This window comes from Nipponia nippon, unplaced genomic scaffold (genome assembly GCF_047370975.1).
Source record: "Nipponia nippon isolate SJK-2023a ecotype South Korea unplaced genomic scaffold, ASM4737097v1 scaffold_1, whole genome shotgun sequence".
NCBI classification, from domain to species: Eukaryota; Metazoa; Chordata; class Aves; order Pelecaniformes; family Threskiornithidae; genus Nipponia; species Nipponia nippon.
In genome coordinates this window covers 28,145,515-28,170,456 of record NW_028262290.1, presented here as the reverse complement: position 1 = coordinate 28,170,456, position 24,942 = coordinate 28,145,515, and the positions used below count along the sequence as shown (strand labels likewise).

Here is a 24,942-nt window from a genome sequence, read left to right as displayed (position 1 = left end):
ATTTTACTGAGCATTATTCTGAAGCAAATAACGTTAAGGTCTTGAAAATGTGCAATCCCTAAGTACCAAGCAATGAAAGAAACTTTTCTTTTTGTTTAATAAAAGCAAGACTTAAAAACAAGTGTTACAACAACAGATAGCTCAAATGGTCATATGTAGGTATACATGTAGCCAGCAAACCTAAGGAACAGCAAGCAGATTTTGCTAGAGAATCACTGTAAATTCAGGTCACAACTTATCTTCTCCTTTTTACATTAGGATCGTATCTGCAACAAAAAAGAAAATTTGTCACAAATAAGTAAAACTTAATGATATTTAAAGGTAACAATGTGATGTAAATAGCTTTGTTATATATTCATAACAAGGGATTGGTCAGTGTTCAGTCCTTTCCTGATGCAAATCTGATGCATGACCAAGCTTCTCAAAGCCCAACGTTAAGTTCCTCACATTAAAAAAAAAAAAAAAAAAAAAAAAAGGAGGGAGGGGAAGGGAGTACTGTATATTCACAGAAACATGCAACATGTGGCCACAACTCATTCAGACAAAACCCTTCTGCTGCTTCCTACTCCCACATACCTTTCCTTACCTTCCTCTTTACATAGCTTCCGATTGATTTTTAGTAATTTATATCTACTTTTGATATACTAAATAGTTACCTCATTTACTGCAATATGCTTATAGTTTGCCTCTGCTTGACACTGCTATCCCTTGGCCTTCTCTTTCTCTCCATTTGTGCTTCATCTCCCAAAATCCTGTGTCACTTCTTTGAAATTCTGATGTGTTTTGTATTCATGCATGAATAACTTATGGACACAACAGAATGATCAGGCAGTTTTACTTCCACTAATTCTGTTCTCATTCATTTTGCTTAGACAGGAAAATGTGACAACTTGTGAGCCAAATTACATCACCACATAACCAGAAAGGTATTAGAAGTCACTGCTGTTGCTACACAACTCAGACTTCTGGCAAAAATGAACTGTGTACCCTTTCAAAGAAATGCTCTATTTAATAATAACAGCACAAGCTGTTAATGCAGTAAGATTTTCTGAATGGCTCTTACACATGTTGATAATGCGGTATCATGTTTCTTTGATAGTGATTTGGATAAAAACATCCTTTGTCACCATACACTTTTCTACCGAAATGCACAACTTTTTACTGTTAGTCAAACACATGGCAGGTGAGAAGTCAAACAGTGGTTGCTTGTTTCTTCACATAAAAAACTAAGAAAATAATGAAATCTTTGCTAAACAAGGGGAGATCCTTATATTAAATCTCAAAGCATTTCTTTGAATTTACTGCTATATCATTGTAACACACCAGTTCTAACATTTAAATATGTCCTGGACACTAAATCCTGTTTTGGGGGTGGGTGGGGTGGGTGGGTGAGGGGGTGGAGGGGAAGATATCTGCCATCAGGACACCAACAGCTTCAACCCTGTCTATGACTGTCTGTGGAGATGCTGACACTGACAGTCACAAACATCTTTTTATGTAATCTCCCCCACCTCACCTCCAGCCATTTTCTATGTTAAATGAAGCCTGGATGATGTTTTCCAGACAGAAAGAAATCAAACACCATTATCAGAGAAAGGAAACTGTACAGTGCCTGCGGCCTGAAATGGAAAGAGGACTACAGAGATTCCACTACTGTGAGTGAACGCACAAAGAAACAAAAGACCTTGCTGGGAACAGGGAGTCAAGGATACAAAGGGCTATCACTGAACCTAATCCATTTATCTGTAGTCTTAGCAGTCAGGATGATATGCCTTCCCTTCCTCCTCTGTCTCAGTACGTACTCAGCGGCAGTTGAGGGTACAGATTTTCTTTCTAGCTCATCTTTACCTTGGAGTACTGCGTGACGTTTTCTATGGCATCTTCAAAAGCAATTTTCATGGGAAATGGCAGCTGTTAACATTAGCATTATGCCAAGTAGTTTTACTCAGGATTAAGGACAAAATTAGAAGTAGGTTACAAACTGCTAAACATTAAATTGCGTGTTTTAATATTTCTGCCTGTGGAAACTTCTGTAAGTACAACTATCCTAAATAAATCGGAGTTGAGGTAAAAACTTTTCTAAGCATGAATGCATGCAAATTATCTAAGTTTCCACTGCTGTGTTCTGAAAGGCTAAAATTAATCAAGATATTTTGGACCAGTTAATATTCCAGCACAGCAATCAAGCTGCACCATGTTTTTATAAATGTCTTCATAATTGACATACATTTAAGGGCTGTACTGCTGATGTAAAAACTGGATAAAACAGCAAATTTGGCTTAGAACTTTTTTTAATTAGAAAGTGTTTATAAATCATTAAATTAGATTACAGTTGAAAGTAGCTGGACAGGAAATCAACTGAACAGGATGATTCTCTCTTTCAAAAGAGAGATTAGGGAAAGTAGTAGATAACTGAAGTGTGGGTTATTGAAGAAAACTGCTGAAACAGACTGTATTTTGGAGGCAAATGATACGAGTTACAGCAAAAAGCAATGGCAAACAGCCAAGGTGAATCTGGACATACCAAAGAAATCTCTCAAACTCCTCTGACATAAGCACTGATTAAGACAGAGTTAATGACTCTATTACACTGTCAGAAGCATAGAATGATTGGTGTAAAAATGCCTCCTCTCCTCAGTCTGAAAACTGGAAAGATGGTAAGGGATTCAGGGAGATTCTGAGAAGGGAAAAAAAGGTAGGAGCTCTTTCATTGTGAATGGGTTTGAAAGCAGCTTAAGGTCTCAAAGATCAGAGGGGGCCCCACCAAAGGATTTTCTTAGGGTTTTTTTTTAATATTTGTTTAAAATTCTGGGAATTATTACTTCAAAGATTAAAAAAAGAAAGAAAGCAGTCCTGCCCATCACTTTTTCACAGAATTAGTTCTCTGTTGCTTTATCTCCCTCAAGTGACTCAGCACAGGGACAACAAATGCCACGCCCAGAATGAAAAACTGGAAGACCCCATCACATTTTCTTGGAAGTTCAGATGACTGACTGAATTGTAAGATCAAAACACTTCATTAGGCTCTAGCAACGACTAATGGCAGAAAGCCTGACCCCAGAATCTCTTCCAGCCTTTGTGAACCATCAAGCTTGTGCATATGAGACAGGAAATAAGAACATTCTCAAACAAAAATGTTGCTATTAAAAGACTAGCAAGTCTGAATTAAATTGGAAGTTTAAGACATAAAAAAATTTGAGATTAGTTGATGAGTCATTTGGGGTATATTCCATACATGGGCATACATGGAATTTTCAAAGAATAGTCAAAGTAGTCTTTTACAAAATTGGAACCTGCCCAAAAAAAAAAAAGATGTGAATCAAATTATACACATTTTTTTAAGTACAAACATAAAAAACTCCTACCTAAAGAGATCATCAGCAAGCGATTCTTCTCTTGCATGTCGGTTTTGTTCCTGAGAAAATAAGTTTATTCAATATTTGATGTTAAGGGTGAAGCTAATGAACAATACAGAAGAACAATATACCCCAGCATTAACACAGTTTTTCCTGAAGAAATAAGTTTTCTTTAAGTACTCCACTCAGTGCGTATTCACATTAGGTAATATATTGCACTACTCAAGTTTGGCTACTGCTACCAACTAATGGAATGGATTAGTTTGTGCAAGATATCAATTTTGGCCAGAAATATGTTTTTTTGTTTTTTAAGCATCATTATAGAAATAGGGACATTTTTATCTGATTATTGGTGTGTAAAGGGAATTTTAATTTGCATTATTTATACCCAGGGACAAAAAAAAAAAAAAAAAAAAGATACATAAATATTTTTTGGTTAAAAGGATCTCGATCAGGCTGTGGAAACAGAATATTGCTCATTAGCAAGTATTTTTAAAGACACTCTGGAAAATGAAAGTGCTAGAGAACGGCTATGATAAAATATAGTATTTTTTAGAACGTCTTCATACAAAGGTGAAGATTTTCGTAATAGAAAAAAATTGAATTTATTCTTACTATATCTCTTCAGTCTACTGCAACAGAATTTTACTCAGGTATTTTCTGTTCAAGAGTAGAATATAAATTGTACTGTATAATAACTTGAACACAGATTACCATACAGAAGTTGATCTTGGTTCTCTGTCATATTTTTAAGAGCCACAAGTGTCCATGATGCTTTTTTTTGCTCATTAAAAAAAAACCCACTCTCTTTTAGGTTACTGATTTTTTTTTAAACCAGTTTTTCCAATTATATGAATGTTGCACGTAAAATGAATTCAAATAATCAGGAAAAAAAAAAAATGAGCCTTACCACTGACCCCTGAATTCCAGTAACTTTCCTGATGTGTATGTTCCTATGAGCATGTGCGGACAGCTAATTGGCTGAGGTTTTATTTCAAAAATAAAATTCTGAAGTATTTCAGAAACAACCACAGCTTGGTATGACCAATTGCATGAGTCAAGTTTTTATTTGCTCATCTTTGAGCAAGAATTCCTTACCTCCATTTCTTGTTTTAACCAGTCTTCTAGCTCTGAATTCTTTTTCGCATGGTGAGCAATCAAATCTGACCCTCCAATAATGTATGGAAGTTGTCCTGCCCCTGGATAAGCTACCTGTCAGACAATAAATTCTTACAATTACAACACAAGGCAAGCACACTGCAAGTAAAAGGTCTGTTTTAACAAATTCAGAAAGTCTACTCAGATATCACAGAAGAAAGTCAGTCAGTTTTTCTTTGAATAACATTTATCAGAGATAATATTTAAAAGAGATTGAAGTGAAAAAATCATTTACAGAAAGCTATTAACTCCCTCCTTTCACCAAAGGAAACAAAAAAAAAGTGGACAAGTTATATATGCTAAATAAATCTGACAGTACATTAAATAGAGTTTGAAAACATTGTAAACTGATTTTTACTGATTCTATTTTATCATCAGAATGCATAAGAATCTATTACAAAACAGTGGAAAAGAAAATACTACCAAAATTTAAAATGTTATCTAAAAATGAGAGCACGCTCCCAGAAAGCTGCAAGTGACTCACATTCTCTACATAATATTTTACTGAAATGTATTTCTAGTAATCTTATACCATATATACATTTTTATTTTTAACATGAGCTGAACTGGTATTTTTACATTGAACACTAAGAACCTCCTTGAAATTATCCTCAGAACCCAAGCAACCAATCATCATACTTTTGTAAGATACTAGATTTAGTTCTATTTAGAAACCCAGGATTTATTAGATAAAATGCAAGATTCTGAATCAGCATATGCTTTATATGTAGGTCTTTGGAGAAGTCAAATGGCTAGCTTTTGGAGGTACAACCGGCAGTTATGGTAGGCATCACTGAATGACTTACTCCAAATAACAGCTTGGAATAGAGAGTACAAGTATCTAATCTGGCATGAGGTAAGCCTTTGTCAGCCTGGTACTTGTTTAGTCAATTAGAAAAATATGTTAACAGTATAATACGGTATTTAAATTGTTTCTTTCTGTAGTTACTATCAATTAAAAAAAAAATCTTTCATAACACACATTTCTATAATTTTAAGGCAATACTTTTTAGTATTTTTAAACAGTGCCATCTTGTGACCATTTCAAATACACACTAACCTTTTTGAACATTTTGAAATTTTTCTTTCCCCCGTAACTGGTATTTCCAGTAAGCTGACTGTTCTGTCTTGGATGGCTGACAACCAATGATCTAAACTCTGTCAACAGAAGTCTGCTAGGAAGATTGGTGGCGTCATCTTCAAGTTTGTTGTGGTTCTTATGTGGGAAGAAAAAGGAAAGAGCACTTCAAGTGTATAAACAAACATACAGCATATCTAACAGTATAAACTTTAGAGAAAGAAATTCTCATGAGCACAACCGAGGCAAAAATTAAGATTACAAAAGGGCGAGGGGAAACGGCAGCAGTGCTAGAAGCCAAGAAGATGGATGTACTTCTCAGCCTCCTTATATACTACTAATAGAGCTGCGAGCTCAGTAAATTTATTTCTCTCATATTTACATCTATTGAAAAAACAGGATCATTAAGAACGGCAGTAAAAATAATGAAGTCAATATACCTCATTTCACTAGGATTTTACTTCAAGATAAAACTTCAAGTAAAAAAAAAATATTTTTTTTTTCAATTTAGCTAATATCTAAGAATTACTTCTCTCCTCCCCTCCACCCTGCCTCTTACCTGAACTAATTCAATCAAGTATGCTTACTCTAATGGCAACTCCAACTAACTCCAAGGAAGACAAAGCTGATCTTCAGCTCAATTCTAGCCTATGGATTTACCATTTAGGCAAACTTTAGGGCTGTAAGCTGGATCTGATCCATGAAAGAATTTCTTGTACATGAGAATGCTCATATGTCAACAAGTTTGCATGCACACTTTGCTTCTTGGGACTAGACCTATGTGGATTAAAAAGGAAGGCTGGGTGCAGGACAAGTTCACAAGAAACATTAAACTGTCTTCATGGACAGCTCCAGTCCAGATGCACTACAGCTGTTTCATAGCAAAGTATAAACTGAAAGTCCCTTAAACTGAGCTGACCCTGCACTTTGGTATACCTGCAGAGCATTCCCTCTTCTTGGACTGTTTTCTGTACATATGTGAAAAGGTTTTATCCTGCCCCTTGTTGAATGGCTACACTCTCCTTTATCTCTTCAGAATCTTTCCACTTCACTTTCATTTAGCCTCATCTCCTTTTCCTCTGCCTCGCTGCCATTCCCAGCAATTCTCCCCTCCTTCCTTTATTCATCTCGCCTATAGCAAAGTTAGCATGCTATTTACTGTTAATCAGTGTATGTTACATCTATTTTCTCAGTGATCCATCTCTTCCATTCTAGTTGTGACCTCCTTAGAGCAGACAAGGAGATACGTTCCTGTCTGGTCTTTAAGCAGTAACCTAACAAAAATATCAGTACAAGTACTAACCGCATGGAAGGGTTAATACAATTACATTAGGTTTCAGTAGTTCAAACATCTTAAGTAGCCATCCAAATGCCATTACAAAACCATGCAGATGAACTACAGTTCTCTCTGTCTTTTCACAGTCAATAAGTTGGACTGTACTATTCAAATTTACACACAGTTATTTTAAGGAGTACAATCTTCAGAACCTCCTTTACTCTGAGAAGCATTAAGAAAATGCATCAAAATTTTGCTTTTAAGAACACAGTATTGGTGGGTCCTATTTCCAAGTTTGCTGTTCAAACCTAGGATTAATTGGTTTCTTACCAAGACTGGTGACTCTTGCGTGATCTTACTTTTCATTTCTGAAGTTAGAACTGATCCAAGTTCCTCTTCTTTCTATTTGATTAAAAATTATTTAAAATGTAACATTGAAATTAAATACAAATTTAATTACATAAAATTGTTTCCTGCTCTTTGCAGTGGAATAAGCGTTTTCAAATCAATATTTCGACAGAAAAGAAACTGCACTGTACTTTCAAATTTATATATTTTATATACACTATAACAATAGCTGGGTTTGTTCTATTAAAAAAAAATCACGATTATTTTCTCTTTTTTTTTTTTCTTATATCAGTAGCAAGTGTTGTCCATCTGTACAATCTTTAAAGTCCTGCCAGGTTCTGGAAAATACTGTAAAAGCTTTTAAATATAAAAAAGTAGCATTTTCAATTCATATGTTAAGTGTACATGTGTGCAGAATGGACATTTTGTAACTACGATAGAAAAGTATTCTGCAGGTTGCTTTCCTTCTATAGTTTAAAACCAGATTTGCCTTTCATAAATTATTTTCAGTGGCTGAAAAAAATCACATCAGCTTTATGCACCCTGTAGATTTTGAGTCAATTACTCACATTTTCTGTCTTGCCAGATACACAAGGTGCATCTGTACTTAAAGAAAATAGGTAACATAAACATGCCTGCAGAGCTTTATCACGAAAACTCCTTCCTATTCCACTGGAAATATAATCTACGTAAATAAAATAAGTCATTATTAATTAAACTATTAGAAGACTTTGTCAGCAAAAATCTTGAAGTGCTCATATGATAAAATAGCAGTTTAGTTTTATGTAAGAATTTGTTTTCCTTCATGATCCTGACAAGAAGTTAGACTAGCAATAGGCCATAACAAAATTTGAAAGACTATTCCAAGCAGCCATTTTAGTCTCTCACTACTGTTAGACCTGATAGAAAGTACCTCCTCTCTGATAGTATAAAGAGCAAGAAACAAAGATTTTCTACAATTATAAGACTTACTTGTCTTTTAAAACTTGCCTGTCACTAACACAAAAAAAAAAAAAACAAAAACACATTATATCGAAGTTCAAAATTCATACTTTGCTGGAAGCAAGCTCCAGTAAAATATCAAGAGAAGAGTGTTAAGCTGGTCTGAGCTAAGGATGCACAGACAATTACTAATTCTCATCTGATCCAAGGCATCTTGCAAATTCCAGTTACTCAATCATACGTTGAAACTTTATTACTACAGCATTTAGACACTGCCTACACTGTATAAGAATTGACTGAACAGTAAGCTTTCATATATATATTTTTTAAATAAAAAAAAGAAGAAACCTGTTCCTTCTCTCTTATTCCCCTCTGTGTTGTTAACAGTCTACTTTGCTAGAGCTCTCAACATTGTTTTCCTCTACAAACCTGGTTTGGGGTTTTTTTTCAATGAAGTGGCTACCGTTAACTCAAAATCCACTGTTTTCTTCATTTCTTAGAAAATTGCCTTATTCTCAAAAACAAAAGTGTGTGTGTGTGTGTGTGTGTATCACGAAAACTAATCACAAGCTGTGTGGTTCTGGGGTTTTTTTTGGTTGGTTGGTTGTTTTTTTTCAAGAGGACATTAGTGATTTGAATTGCCTCATACAGGAATTTTAATAATCTTTCATGTGACATCTAGAGATTCTGACTTGAGAGACATTGGACACTACTGTGGTATTCAACAGAAGACGTCAACTAAAGGTTTCTTCAGAAAATTCATTACATAAATATAATGTAATTGAGTATTATTTTAGTATAAATATCAACATTATAATTAACACAACATGCAATACGAGAAGTTTTTCTTGGACCAGGGGTATATTCTGCTGTTCTGCCTACAGTACTTCAAGCAAAAAAGAGAGGAAAACTTTTAGAATAAAAGCAGCTTTCAATTCACAAAGAAACCTGAAGAATGAAAAAACATTTAGATAGGTGTAACACTGCAATGTTCACATGTAATAGATACATCATTTCAATTTTTAGTTTGGAGTGATTTGAGAGGTTTAAGCAAACAAACTTTACAGAGTCACCTTCTGTATGAAGGCAGCCTCCATCCTTAAAGAAGCTATCTGCATCCTTCTAACATGGTTGTAAATTTCAAGATTAGGCTGAAGAGAAGAATATAACTTACCAATATTTTATTCTCCTCTCTCTGCTTTACATTTACTTCTTGAATTGAGCTTCCTTTGGCTTCCAAACATCTTTTTTTTCGTATATTTCCTTGAGCTCCCTGGTCATGATCTGCCATTTGTTCTTTCCAGTCTAGGTCTCTGCTTCCAAACACAATTTCTAGAGTCTCTGTATCTTCAGATAAATCATGTAACTCCTTTCTCTTCTCTGGTGCGTGCTTTTCATTAGATGTAATTTTAGTGTCTGTTTTATCACTTGCTAGTTTGCTGCTTTCCCTCATAAGCTTTATACCTGTGTCTTCTAATGCAAAATGAGGGTTTGGGTCCAGGATGTTATTTTCCTTTTGATGCTGTTCTGCCTCACTGTTCCACACTGATGAAGCTGTGGGTTCAGTGCACTTGGAAACAGGTGATGACCTTTCCTCCAGTTTTGCTAGCTTGGGTACAGACGTTTCTTCTTCTTCAGGTCTTTCCCTTAGCCAGAAAGTAATTACAAAAGAAGTAAATCACAAACGCATTTTTTAATATGACTAGCTGCATCTGCAACACAACAGCTTCCTGGGTTTTAGTGACTGCATTGTGAAATTTGAACTTTAAGAACCCTTGAGGAAAAGCTTGCCATTCTAGGAAGCTGATCTAAAAATTACCTTTTTAAGTGTGTTTTGAATTAAATGTACATCCCTTGAGTTAAAACTATTTTCTAGAAACAGCACCAACATAACAATAAGGGAAGTAACGTCAAGAACATTTCAACATACCTTTTTCTAGCTACCTGGAAGTAATTTGTAATTGAGTTAGACTGGTGATGTGAAGCGCGCTCACTAGGTTTACTAGCTTCTAAAATTTTAGATGGCGAGACAGGATGACTTTTTTGACTAAACCCAGATGTTCTGTTCACTCTAGGTGTCGATATTCTTGCATCTACATTGCCACTTGTACTAGGGTTTTTCTTTACAGTGGTTATATCCTGGAATGCCATTTTCCCTCTTCTGTCCATCTGGGCAGTATTCTCTGTCTCCATACTATATTAGAGAGAAAAAATATGAAGTGAACACACAAGAAGTTACCAGAGAGATACACTGTAGAATATAACTTTTTTAAAAAGCTGTACCTGTACTTTGAACATACTTACGAACAATGTAGGTGTGCTAAAAACAAATTGTACAATCTGCTACAACAAATATATTTTTATAACTGTGAAATGGCTTGAAAATTTTTAATAGTTAAGACAGTCAAGTCAGATATACAGTACCTACAGTTGCATCTGAGAAGAGTCATAAGTCCTATGTGATGTTTTCAGCTACCTACCACTCAAAAGCAGAAATTATCTCACGCAGACAAGTGACAACAATTTAGTAAGTGCCATTTCAAACACTGTCTATCTTTGTCCATGGCAATGATACAGTTCCTCTGCCACAAAAGGTTGCTTTATTTGCAAATATTAGCTTAGAAACTACTTCCACGAATACTTTACCATGTCTGCTCTTCTATTTCTGTATCAGCTATGTATACTGTGCTGTTATCTGCAGCAGTTGGCATTATGGTTTCATCCACAGCCAAGCTCTGAGAAATGGCTCGCCCTACAACAGCTGATGCAGGAGTACTCTTAGTTACAGCTGCAAGATCAACAGAAGGAAAGAATTAAAAAGTTAATGTCAAATCTGTGTATCTTTGCATGTGTTATGACACATTGGTAACTGATCAGGTGAGATTTTTGTAAAACGGTCTTAATGCTATTTTAATAAAAAAAAAAGCAGATTTATTAATTAAACTGAAAGAAACAGTTCTAAACGACCATATTCTGGGATTCAGTTTTAGTTAAATATTCCACTAAATTAAGTCATGGAATTTTGCTTAAATAAAAATGAAGCATAATGGGAAATCACACATTAATATAGACATAATGTGATCAATAAATCATGCAATATGTATTTTATGCAAAACTGTCAGAGCACAAAATTCCTTACGTTTACTGCTTTATGATGATCTCTAACATGTGATTATTATATTTGGGATTATTTCTATTAATACAGAACCAGTATTTGCTATCAAAAAAAACTCAGAATAAATGTCTTCTACAGCCAGTTTCTCACAGTCCCCATAGCCAGGCAACTGCCTTAAAATATCGTTTGCTTCTCCCTATTTAGTTACTTACACCATTTCTCTGTAAAACAGAAAGAAGAGCATATACATCTTTTATATTATCTGCCCTTTCACTTGTCCTTGTCTTCATATACTTACGTCTTCTCCAAGACAACAGATACTAATATTTACTATTTTAACATACATCTCATCCTGCTTCTAGATACATTTTTTTAATTACTACTCATCTCTCAGCCCTTTACATTCTTCCTGCATCTCATTCAGATTGAGAATATGATGACAGTATTATCCTTTCAGATAACCCCTTCGTTATACATTCATTCATTAATTTTTTACTACCACTGTAACCTATAGAGGAATAACCTATAGGGACACCTAGGTCTCCTCCTTGAGCAACTACACATCATATATGTTGCCATTCATTGTTCTGAGACAGGATCAGAAGAATTAGTCTTTTTTACAATCCCTTTGATTTGCAACACATACATGGAAGTTTTTTAGCAAATAAACTGTCAACATAGCTACCTTTAAAAGCTTGATATACAGTCCTTTCATGCAATTCAATGAGATGATTTAATTTTTATCCAATTGAATCATTCAGACCGGAAACAAGAATCAGCATTTCTGATTTATCCAGATGCCTGCAGGGTCAATATCTTTAAATTTAATCTGAGAATCAATTTATCATGTATTGTTTTCTAAACTAACTGAGTAGACCACAGATCACATACAAGTTATTCATATAAGAATACCAGTCAACCAAAATATTTTTCAGAGCTCTACCAGTACTGAATGTAGATCTTTCGCTCTTCAAAACACATTTTTTAATAAGTAATGTTCCTATATGTAAAGACAAACTTATGGGGTTTTTGTTTGATTTTTTTAAAACTTGTAGGATTTGCTATCCGATACAACACTTTGTAGAACAGAACAGAACCTAAAATTATAGACATAACTGACAATTTTATAGAAGGAAAATATAGACTAATAATTTTGGAAGAAGCATGAAAAGAGAATTAGACAAACAAAAACTCTTTCTGTCTCTCACAGATTTTTATTACTACTGTATGAGCAAATACAAGTTAAGTTTCAAGTTGAGACTTGGAATGTCCACCCCCAAACTATTACTTTAGCAAATGTGGCAATCGTGTCTCATTGGTTTTACTTGTTATGTCAAGATTATGTTTGATTTTGAACTGGGTGGGGGGGCGGCTGAATTTCCCTAAAGCAAATACCTTTTTGTACATAAAAAAGCAAGCCTTTACAAATTAATTCCGTTCTTATTCTCTGAATTTCTAACATTCACCTTTTACCTCCTTATTACTCCTCTTTTCATAAAAGACAGAACAGCATGGAATTCAAACTACCACATACATACTAATTCAGTGGCCACTAAAAATGTGACCTTCAGAACACTGTTTTGAAGTACCTTTCCTTTAATGATCAATGTACTACGCGTCCACTTTTTACACTAATTTTAGATCTGCTACATCTTTATTTACATCTAGGAGTCATGTAATTTTCATTGCAAGACCATTAAAAAGCAATTACCTCTTCAGACTTGTACACATTTTTCATAGAATGTCACTCTATTTTAGTGGTCTTGCAAAACAAAACAACTCGAACATTAGCCACTGATGCCCCCGTACCAAAAGAAATACGGCCTCTTTAATGCTGTTAACTTATTACTACCCTTCTTCCAATTACCTCTGTTACCAGGCTGCTTTTGAGGGTTGCAGTATTTTTCCGTAGACATGAAGATAACTGCCAATCCAATTTCTGCTTCAGGAATAGCTCTGAGATCCTTGCTGTTAATATACAAATAAAATAAAGGAAAAAAAAAAAAAAGTTTCTCAACACAGATTCAAAGATGAATAGGTGAATGGGCATAGATATGACAAAGTACAAAACGTTCAATTCCTCCTTTCAAAAAACCATCAGTCTACACTACAATTTTTCGTAACACAGTAACTCAGCATAATTATCCATCATTATACCCATGTCCCATATGTTATGAACTTCCATATTCCCTGCTGCTGCAGCCACTGTCTAGTCCAGTAATCTGGCCAATGCATCTCTCCCTATCTGATTTCTGGGCATTTAACCAACTGTGCTCTACCTCCCATCCAAAAATGCGTGTGAATAGGAAAGTGACTTGAAAGATTTGAGCACTTCTTACAAGTCAGTTAGGCACATACACACCTCTTCCGTGCTACAGCCATGAGAAGAGCTTGAGTACAGTTTTCTCTATTTAGCAGGAAAATTCAGAGGAACTAGGTTTAGGTGTTAGGTTAAAGGTTGGGATTTTGTTTTCATTCATTGTTTTAATGAGATAGCATCATGAAAATCCTAACAGCTATAAAAATATGCAGTTTGCCCTCTCAAACAGAAAAAACACCATCAAAACAAAAACTGATTTTTATTAAACAGAAGCTGCTCTTCAGAAACATTGTATGCAAATAATTAGACAGCAATGGACCGCATGACCTCAAGGTGCCATCTCACCTGTTTTCCATTAAATACATACATATATTTATTGAAAAATCACAGATGATCTGTTTTCCATTCTTAGAATATATTCATTTTTAACTTCTTTTAAATAGTACAAGAAAAAACACTTGCTGTCTGTAATTTCAAATACAGCTTCAATACAATGATTTTGTATAGAATTGGATCCGGGGGCGGGGAGAAAAACCCCACCAAATCCTCACAGAACTGCCAAGTCCTTTCTTTCCTGCTTCAACAAATTTTAGTTACTATGCTAAATACTTAAAACAATGAAGAAAATACCCTCTTTATAACCATCCTACTGCTTAAATATATATGCAAACACTATGACTAATTCTCTGCAGAAATTCTGAAATTACCATACCACTGTACAAGAGAACAATGCTGCACCTTTGCAAGACAGTCAGAACGGAATCAGTCCAGTTTCTCATGGAGTCAGATCCTGGGATCTGAGAGTCTGTCAACCCCACATCAACAACACAAACTCCAGGAGAAAGCAGTAAAGATGTTTCTTTTCTTCCCTCCATCATCAATTTTGCTTCGCCTCCTCCAAGAATAACTGCTGGACCCAGTTTCTTGTGCTAAAAAGAGGATACAAATAAAAAATAATAATAAAAAAAAAAAACTTAAAATACAGTCAGTTTGGAACTACCAGCATAATGCTTATCACTGATGCACTAACGCAGATGTGATGTGTTCTGTTTCTCCCCCTGTATTTCACCTTGCTTAGGCCATCGTATTATAAGATAAACACAGAAATCCTTCTTTCCTGATGAATCCACAATGAATGTGAATTCACAGAGAACAGAATCCATGCTTAGCTAGCCCTGCAACATTTTTGCAATGTAAAGCCCAATTACCTGTTTGGCAGTTAGAAATACAAAAGTTTTTCCACTGAATATTTTTTTCCTTTCATGATGCTCAGATAAATCCAGTTTTTCAGTGCCAATGGAAGGCTCATCAACTGGAGGATAAAAGCTGCAAGAAGAGAAAATTAAAGTTACAAAATTTGGATTTACCTCTCAGTACTGACTCATAGTCCTTTCTGGTTTAGAGTAAAGCTCTGAAATTAAAATATTGTATTGCTCTCTTAAAACTATTTCCATAAGTATTTTTTCAAGAGATTGTTAAGAAGAAACAGAGCTGCTAATTTCTCAACATCTGAGGTAAGATTAAGACTTTCTACTTCAGTAACTAAGAGGACAACACTTTTAGGAACGTATTCAACCTATCCGCTTTAAGCATCTGCTGTACACATATCTACATTCTCCACTAACAATACTGACAAATGAGACTGCAATCTCATTGTGCACTTACTCTAGCTAATAGTAAAGCTCCACACAAAATTAGCCATCTTTCTTCCTCTGCCCTTCAGGTGGGCAGAGCCACCCCTCCTTCTCTTCTATCAGATCAAGAAATTGTGTACTACCACACTAGGTGACAGCAAATAAATACACTTTTCTTGCTGGTGGGCTAAAGAACTGAACTGATTCACCCTGCAGATTCTCAATTGTTTTGTCCAATACAAGAAAAGTGACCAGGAGTTCAGCTGGGGAACAAATTAGGCAGAAGTGAAATTCTACCCTGAAGCTCTCATGTTTGTCACGGGCTGTGATATCAGCTCCAGTTAATGAGAGCATGCCCACATCATAAAAAGCCTCTACAGTTAAGACAAGCATCTAACTGACAATTTCAGGATAGTTATTTACAGAATCTTTGAGCCACATAGTCACTACTACAGCAGTTCTGACAGCAAGGTGAAGGCACACGCTAGAAAGACAGAAACTATAGGTTGATTTCAACCGTGCTATACTATGTCTGTACCTAAACAGCAGTTTATATATGTACTCTGGCTGAACAAAGAACTACTTATTTTTATTTTAACTGCTGATTATGCATCCTTCTCGTGCTACTATGCAGGAAAAAAAAGATGCTGAAACACACTCCCAAAATCTGGTTTAACAGCCCAATAAATTACATATATACATGTATATATACACACACAGATATGTTTTTAGATTTTTTCCTCATTTATGCAAAGCAAGATTCTAAGCAAGAAACATATTCCATGAAATACATTTAAGTTTCTGAATAAAATGCATGTGTTACATAGGTAATTTCACCATCTGTAAACATATATTCTTCAGACACTGTGAATATTCACATACTTACAGCTGAACAAAAATAAGCATGTACATTTTCTACTGCATCCAAATATGTGATTCAATTATAATAGGCTAAAATGTACTATATAGTTACAGTTAATTTTAAATAATCTTTGCTCTTCTGTGTTCTTCATGATCAGTTCCTGAAGCTTTATGTACACAATGGAAATTAACCAGCATAAAACCATCACGTTTTGAAAAATGAGTATTTGATAAGTTTCAGCAACCTGTTCAAGTCTGTTTACAAAAATATTGTTCCACTGAAGTTGAAATAGATATGATAAATTCTACTGATTTTAAGAAATACGGCAACTCAAATGTTAGTTACCAAGCCAGAAGACTTCTGATACTGAGCCCCATAGAGACAGTTATTAAACCTAAGATAAATACAGGGAGCAAAGTTATTTTTAAAAACCAAAGGATGAGTAAAAAAAGGAGAAACGGTAGTTTTCATTACTTCAGAAATGGACTAGTTTCTCTAGAAATACATTTCAAATCTCTGGTTTTTAATTTCAGCAGGAACCTTCAACTGATCATTTCCTTCTCAAAGAAACCTTTGATTTTCCTTGGAAATTCTTATCCAATCCTGATGTAAGCTCAATGGCAACATAGTCTTTTTCCATCTTATGATTCTGAAGTACTCCTTGTACTCTCTCCCCATAAGCTTTGAACAATAACACCATTATCCAGAAAAGACCCTCTACAGTCTTGAATCTTTCAATAAATAGATTTTGATTCTTGATGAGTTTCTGTTAAATGTTCAGTTACTTTCCTAGTTTTTCAAAGCCCTGCACTATTTACACTGGACGGCTGTAATAAAAGACGTTATTTCATATAGAGCTGCACTTTGCACCTATTACTGAAATCCAAGTTATTTTTCTTCCTTGCATAGGTTATCAAAGAATATCAGCAGACTGAGGTAATATATTTCACCATAAAAAGCCTCAATTAAGAAGCCACGTTCATTATGTGAACTGCAGGTTCGCCATTCTATGAAGTCTTAGCATAAACAAAAAAGCTTTAATTTTTTTGAACTTTAAGATTTTATTTCCCTAAGATTTTTTTTTTTAATCAGATCTACAGTAGTAATCAAGATTTAAGTAACAGTGTCCTCCTGTATTACCACATCAATATGCCTTTCTTATTTCAAATCCAAAACTTATTTCATATCCAAGTTGTTCTTGCAGATGTACCAGCTCAGGTCAGCTCCAGCTAAAATGCACAACAGAGATTCCCTGCGGAAGTTAAAAGCATTTTTGGAAACTGAATGCAAATGGTTGCTAAGTAAATTTTCAGTATCTTCCCACAAGCTTCATCTTAAAAATATCACCTATTTAAGATACTGTAATTATTTTAAATATAGATCTGTGTATTACAGCAGCTGTCTCATTTAGCTTGATGCAGAAAACTCTGTGAAAGCTAAATAATGGATATACTGCTGGTGTGAAGCACATTTAGTGAACACAATGACTCTGAGGGTCTGAAAAGTTCTGAAAAATGTTAAAAAAAAGGGAAACCTATCCACCTGATTCTATTTTAGGAAGCACTTAACAGCTCAATTATACTGTCACTTCTTTAAATAACAGGAATGGACAACATGCACCTCCGTTTCAAGAGCTCAAACCACTGCCAGCTTGTTAGCGTAAGAGACAGTAACAGCAGCCTTACAGCTAGGTAACATTAGACCAAGCAAATTTCAGATTGAAAAACCAATTGCTAGTGTTTGATGGCTTACACTACCTGTACTAAAAAAAAGTCAGCCAGAAAAAAATACATCCAATATTTCACAGAGGACTCTAAATAGTTTGTTTAGTTTTCTCATGTCCTTACAAAACAATGTAGAAGTGTAAGTAGAAGGGAAAGTTGCAATTCACCAAGTTTTCCCCTTTCCTCTGAAACTGGAGACCAAATGAGCTTTAAACCACTCACAGATGACTGATTTGACGTATTACATAACCATACAAATGTAAAACAGCATCTAGAAACTGAAGAGTATTTGCTACCAATTGCTCCAGATTGGCACCTGTGTTGTTCTACAAAGGTACTGTCACATTCTCTAGAACATATTTTAACACATCGCAAGTGCAGCATATTGTGAATCCTCTGCAGCTTCGCTCCCCTTACCATATGTGCACCACTGACGTTTGTTTAGCTGCCCTTTTTTCCCCTCCTGTTCTTCAAACTGTTCTACCAATGGCTATCATCAGAACTGCTAAAGAAAATAAAACAAATTGCTATGTCTAAAACATAATGTATGTATGTATATCCATACATATGTAAAAGCAACAAAGTGACTTCTCTTCTTCACCCCTTATTTCCCCCAACTCAAATGTCTGGTGTCCAGCAACCACCTGGTTAAAACAATACATCCAGAAAAATCATAGCGTCTTGAATGCATTTCAAGTAATTTCACAAATTTTTCTCCCTGTTAACTGAATTAAATGTTCAACATGTTATTTTTCAAATGCCAAGTATTCTCGCAATTTCCATTTGTTATGTTTTTCATTTCACAGTATCTTCCAAAGCATACAAAGAGTAGAAGCGATAAAAACACAAGTACCCATGCAGTTCACCTTTTAAAAATACACGATGGAAATTTCTCACCTGCATAAATCATGTGTTCGTAAAAAAAACCCCAAACAAAACACAACTGTCTCCCTTTTCAAGGTAAAAATAGTAGCAATACAGGCTCAGATTAAATTCTCTCATACAATAACGGGATTATTTTACAGTTTTCTACACGTAGAAAATAACTGAAAGGGCTATTCTACAATAGTTATTTATTCCAAAGTAAGAATTCCCTTTTCAAGTTAATTTAACCATGAAAACAAGGCGTACTTTATTCTCATATAGTGAAGACCAATGCACATTAGTCTCACTTCATCTCTTAACAGATAATTAAAAACCCCTGCTATTTCAGAGAATTCACTGGTCAGGCTAACTCTGTTTTGACCAAAGTTTACAGTAAACTCAGTAACTAACTGCATACTGGGAAAATATGTCTACATAACGAAGTATGCTTGATATAATTTCTTTTCTAAAAATATAATTTTCTGTAATGTATCAACTCCCCATAGAGTTTAAACGTTGCTTCAAACATATCAACAGAACAAGTTCCTATTAGTAACATTTCTAAGCATATAATCCATTCCAAGAGCTCATTTTATAACTCTAAGGATGACAGCAAGCCTGAATATTAAAATGTGTGTCATGTTAAGCATTCTTCCACAAATAAAGTTATGTAATTCACATAGTCTGTCAAATATAATCAGATAAATGTGTAGTCATTTGATAATCTAACTGCCATAAATTTAATTCTGTGGCACTGAAAACATGATACTTACCTTTCATGATTCGGCAACTGTTGCCTGGACTGAATAGCTTTGATTAATTCAACAAAAAACTCTGGTTTTATAATTGGTCGACCACAAATCAAAGCACATATAGTCTGAAAACACACAAAAATATATATTTACTGTATGGAAAAAGTTCAGCTAGAATATGGTTCAACTGACATTAATTTTCTTAATATCTTAGATGTGGAAAAAGTCACATGAACAAATAGCACAATATCAAATTTTGCTACTGAAAAACAAGACAGTTTTGCTTCTAACAGCCTAGCTTTTAATTGCTGTCTTGACCAAAGTTATGGAAATGTACAAAGCAACTGATAAAAACCAGTAACACTCTTCAAAATTGGCATTTTCATTTTCTTTCCCTCCAACTGCCCATCAACATACATGTCTTTCTAAACTTGGAAAAGGAAAAGTTGATTTCATTGCTTTGTAGAGGAACATCTTGAGCAGGTCTAGAATTTAATTCACATTTGTGGGAAAACTTTAAAGCAACGCCATCAATATGCAAAAGCTCAACATACCTTAACAGTAACTTTTACTGATACCATTACAAGGTGAGTACACTCTTTTGTCCATTCATTCACTACAAGGCCTCCAAGCTGCTGGATGGCTTGATTTAAAGCAGTTTTTTGAGCAACATCTAAACATGAGGAGCAGACAACCAAAGCTTCATACTCTACTCTGAAAGGAACAAGTAAAAGAGAATTGCTTTAGTTATTTCAGCCAATCATTATGATGAACAGAGCTGACTTAACTACTTAGTTTGTGTCTCAGGGAAATCTGGGGAGAGAGAAAAAAAACAAACAAACAAAAAAACAACAAACAAAAAGACCCATGACTCTTACCTAGATCAAAGACTCTGCTTTAAAATTTCCTGAAGAAAGTAAATACTGATTTTTATTCAGAAAAATTTACAACATTTTGACTTGATGTCTGAAATATTTCTAAGCACTTTTGGATCTTTCAGAGACATCACGTAGAATTAGTGCTTCAAGAATACTGCAATGTCAGGGAATATCAGAAGAAAACGAGCATGTGCTTTCAAAGGCAAAAAGTATGCTCAACAGACCAGTCCACAAACAGATTAGTATTTAAAAAAAACATGTGTCGTAGAATGCAAGTTCAAGTAACTGTTTTTCCTAACACTGCCGTTACCCTTGACCATAAGCCCATTTATATTTGTAGATCTTCCATACAGAGTTACAGCGTATCAAATTCCATGATTTGATTTGGTTTAGTCTACAAAGCAGAAAGAAATTTAAATAATCTTTCTGGCACAACAGTCACGATGTATCTGGTCTCATGGTATGATTCCTGTATCAAGTTCAGGTATGTTTATCTAAAATATCAGAAATAATTTATTGTAATAAGAGAAGGAGAATGCCATTTTTCCTATCAAATAGCAGCAGCAGTGAAAAAACAGAGTCAAATTTTAAGGAACAAAGCCAACTTCTGGTTGCTTTGATGTTAACGGCCATTAGAATTTGTTCTATTTACCTGCCACTTCACCTCAAGGAGCGTTTCATCTATTCAAACAGATAGCCCTGACTACCATGTTAAATTTGAAAAATTAGCAAGTGGGGTTCACTGAAGAGAATGCAGGCATACATCACAGCAACAATCATTCAACAGCTAGTGCTGCACAAAGCATCCCCCAGCTCGCTCAGTTCTTTTCTCATTACATTATCAACAGCCATCAATGGCTCAGGCAAGCTCCCTCCCTACCCTAAACTCTCCTCCCTTCTTTAGAAGCATTTATGCTTTAGGATTTTGTTCTTTGCTAAAGATAGCCGGAAAACACTCACTGTACATGACATCTTCCAAAATGCCAATGCTTTACTATGAACAACTTTAAGCTCTTAGTGTCAAAATAAATTATATTATAAAATTATGTAATGGAAACTATTGCAGAAGCAGGTATGGAACATAGGCAAATATATTACTCACCTCCTTTGCTTTCTAGAAACTCATCATTGCTGTATCACTTGCCAAGTTGTACGATGTGAAAAAAATACTCTTTTCAAAAACTGCAATTTTCTACTTGGTATTTTATAAATCAAAACACTTACCTAAACTTGCTCTCAAAGACTCCAAAGTTGATTCTGTCACCAGACTGCAAAGACACTGAAGCGCCATTGAGTTTTGATCCATTAACAAAGGTACCATACTTAGATGTATCTGTTACTGTTAATATAGGGACTGAGAAACATTGGCTCTGAAAATAAACATAAATAAGCCATTATAGTTTATCAGAATTAGATAGTTTTATCAGAAACGGATTACTACCATTATGGATCAAAGCAGTACATAAATAAGAAAAAGTCCACAAAATACCATCCTAAATAAAGACTTTGAACAATGAGGCTGGCTTCTGGTTTTCCCTGTGAAGGAATGAGAGAAAACACACATATTTTTAGCTTCGGAGCTTTTGTGCTTCTTATACTCAGTCTTTTTGAAGGCTGTGCAAGGCAATCATTCACTGGCCCAAAGCCTCTGCTACTGCTATTTAGCAAGGCTCTGAGATTTGTTATTGATGTTTTTACCTACCATTCAGCCCTGCATAGGTGCCCAAGTCACTCTCCCTCACTTCCTTCCACGAGCACTGCTAGTCTTCCACAAACTTGCAGGGCATGGTGGCACCAGCATGTCTTGAGAAGAGGTTAGACACTGTCGTATTTCCCAAATGGTTGACAGACCAATGAGAACACTGTCAGCCTGTTTTTATGAAATTTTGCCACGTAATTATACGCTATTTGCAGTATTAAGAGGACAAATAAAATTTATGTATTTCACGTCAAACTCTACATACTGTTACTTAAATGAAATTCCTGCTGACTGGCTTCAAAATGTCCATAATCATTGCAATACATAAGTGATAGTAAACTGCTGCTTGCTAATTCTCCTTGGGACATTTTTATTTTCGGTCCCCTAAGCAAATACAGAATCAATGATGTGGAATGAAACAGAAACTAAGACTGCAGTAAGACAACTGAAGCACTTTCCAGAACAAAGACCTAAAACTTGTCTATGTAATGAAATTTAATTGCATAATTTTCCTGCTATGATTATTTTAATACAAATTCCTAGTGAATCTTCACTCTGGGATAAAAGGAGCACTCAAATGGCAGCTTGGACTAGTAGAATTATGCCACTAAACTTCTCAACACGGGCAAGCAACCCAGATGAAAAAAAAAATAAGTCAAGATTAAGAAAAGACAGGTGATCAATGGTTCTACTCCAAGTATAAAACACCAGTGAGAGCGAAATGAGAGTATGTATGATCATGTGAATTATCCACATAGCGTACTGATAATGCAGTAAAATGCTGGCTACTTACAGGGGTTGTTTCAGGACGACTTACTGTCAGAACTGCATGACTTCGACTGATGGACTGATCATCCTGAATTAAAATTGTGCAGTTTTTGCGTCCAACAACATATTCTGTACCACTTAAAAGCCGATATGGCTCTCCTGAAAATAAACACAAGACACAAAAATATCAATTTACAAAAGACTCCAAAAGATTCAAAGCACTTACGAAACATTTAGAAGTTCCTAGTATATCTGAAACTCAACTTTGTCATGCATCATGTTATTAGGCTGACTAGAATTATGCATTTAGTTCATAGACAAAATCTCTTTCTTCCCCTCTTCCTTGCTTTGTCCACTATAAAAGGACGCAAGTTATGATAAACAAAGCAGTTTCAAAAGTGGCAGCACACTTTTTTCAAGGACGATATATTTTTACTAATACTTTGCTTCTTAACTTTCCTCTTGTATTACCTCTTGAAGATTGTGTTACATATAGAAGGAAAAAAAAAATTACTCTGTAAGATAGCTTTTCCAAAACTCAAGTTTTAAGGGTAAATAATTTTTTGAGGGTACGTAATTTATTTAAATAACTTATTAAGAGGTTCAGAAGAAAATGTCCTCCTAATGAATGTGGGAAGATCTGCAATGTAAATCAAACTGATACTAAGTAAGTTCAGTCTCTGACCTATGCTTTAACTCATTTTTGGTACCTGTCATCTAGACCACATAGTAGCTTTTCAGTGAATGGCTTGGCTACATCCAAAAGGTGTGTGTTACCTACTGGTCAACAAAACCAGAAATGTTTCTTGATGAAAATGAATGAATAATTACAAGTTAAATTCTAGTTATCAACCCTGGGCAAGTAACTTCCCAAACATGAACTGCACAGAAATGATCATCCTGAATACGACGACGATATCAGTGTTTTGGCTCTTGCTCAAGAGTTTTCCAGGCAGCAAGAGGTAACTCAGTTTATTTCAATAGGATTAGGTACTGTTGCCACTAGGAGATAAACCAAACATCCAAAATCCATTCCCAATGAATTAGGAAATAAAGAGAACATGCAGTTGTGATAGGACTACTCATTACACAGAAGAGAAAACAGTCAGGAAGAAATATGTATATTATATGAAAACTACCATCAAAGTTATCAATACATCAAAGCTGCTATGAATAAGGAAACTGATGAAGAAAGGTACAGTGGCAATTCAGTCTCAAAACTCTCCATCCAAGAGACAACGTGATGTCTTAAATTCAACACTTGGTCCTTGAAACATCAACATAGTATTTAGACATCTTTTCTGAAAGGAAGGACTCCTCAGGTTGACTTCTGCATCCGAGCTCAATTCTTCAGGTATTTTAAAGCAGCACTCTGCGACCTGCTTCACTGGCTGCAGCAGCACCTGAAGACATCCCAGACATATAAAACAGCAAAGCAAAAAGCCCTGTTAAATTTAACAGGAGCTGTGGTCTGCAGGGCTCAAGGGAAAAACGGAGGCTCAGCCGTGGGCGAGTGCCCAGCGCAAGAGGACTTCGGTCACCGCTTGCCCGGGAGCACGGACAAGCAAGCCCGCCTGGAGAGCCCCGCGGAAGCCGAAGCGCCGGCGGCCGGCGCCGGCACACCTCCGCATCGGCAGGTACCGGCCGGGCCGGCGGGCTCCCGCCTCACCCGCCGCAGGCGGTCCCGGGCCGCCGCGGGAGGCGAGCCCCAGGCCAGACCAGGCCAGGCCAGGCCAGGCCAGGCGCCGTCCCCCACCCCGGGGCCTCGGCGCAGGCTGGGGCTGGGCAGGGCCCGGGCACCGGGGCCCACCCGCCCGAGCGGCGGCGGGGGTCTGTCGGTCCCTCACCTTTTCCTGCGGCGGGCACCAGCTTCCACATGCTGGAGGGCGGCGAGGGGCGCCTCAGCGCAGGGGGCCGGCTCCGCCCAGCGCCCCCCGGCGAGCTGGGGGCAAGGCTGGGAAGGAAGGAGAAGAGAAACCCCCTTGCTCGCTGCTGGTGCCGGGACCGCCGCCCCCCGGCGAGCCCCGGGCCGAGGCTGCTGCCGCTGGAGGGAGGGGAAGGGAATGGGAGCCACTGCCGCCGAGGCGCGGGGCGCATGCGCGGCGGGAGCGACGGGCCCCCGCGCCTGCCCGGCCCCGGGGAGGTCCCTGGTCTCTCACTAGCCCCAG

At 36.3% G+C, this 24,942-nt stretch overlaps 1 protein-coding gene across 2 annotated transcripts; it reads right to left on the bottom strand.

The window, feature by feature from the left end:
- Nucleotides 1-75: 75 nt before the first annotated feature.
- NBN (nibrin) lies at nucleotides 76-24,942 on the bottom strand. Of its 2 annotated transcripts, XM_087735105.1 has the most exons (17): nucleotides 23,932-24,164; nucleotides 23,460-23,464; nucleotides 22,800-22,933; nucleotides 21,532-21,677; nucleotides 19,984-20,143; nucleotides 19,451-19,554; nucleotides 14,802-14,919; nucleotides 14,332-14,522; nucleotides 13,141-13,241; nucleotides 10,805-10,946; nucleotides 10,089-10,352; nucleotides 9,333-9,804; nucleotides 7,199-7,270; nucleotides 5,575-5,730; nucleotides 4,455-4,568; nucleotides 3,366-3,415; nucleotides 76-266 (listed from the first exon to the last, which is right to left on the bottom strand). In XM_087735105.1, exons 1-17 carry the CDS (start codon nucleotides 24,000-24,002, stop codon nucleotides 236-238), a joined length of 2,331 nt encoding a protein of 776 aa, XP_087591231.1. In that variant the 5' UTR covers nucleotides 24,003-24,164; the 3' UTR covers nucleotides 76-235. The 2 variants fall into 2 exon arrangements, with proteins under 2 accessions (XP_087591231.1, XP_087591222.1); XM_087735096.1 differs by lacking the exons at nucleotides 23,460-23,464; nucleotides 23,932-24,164 and adding an exon at nucleotides 24,622-24,942.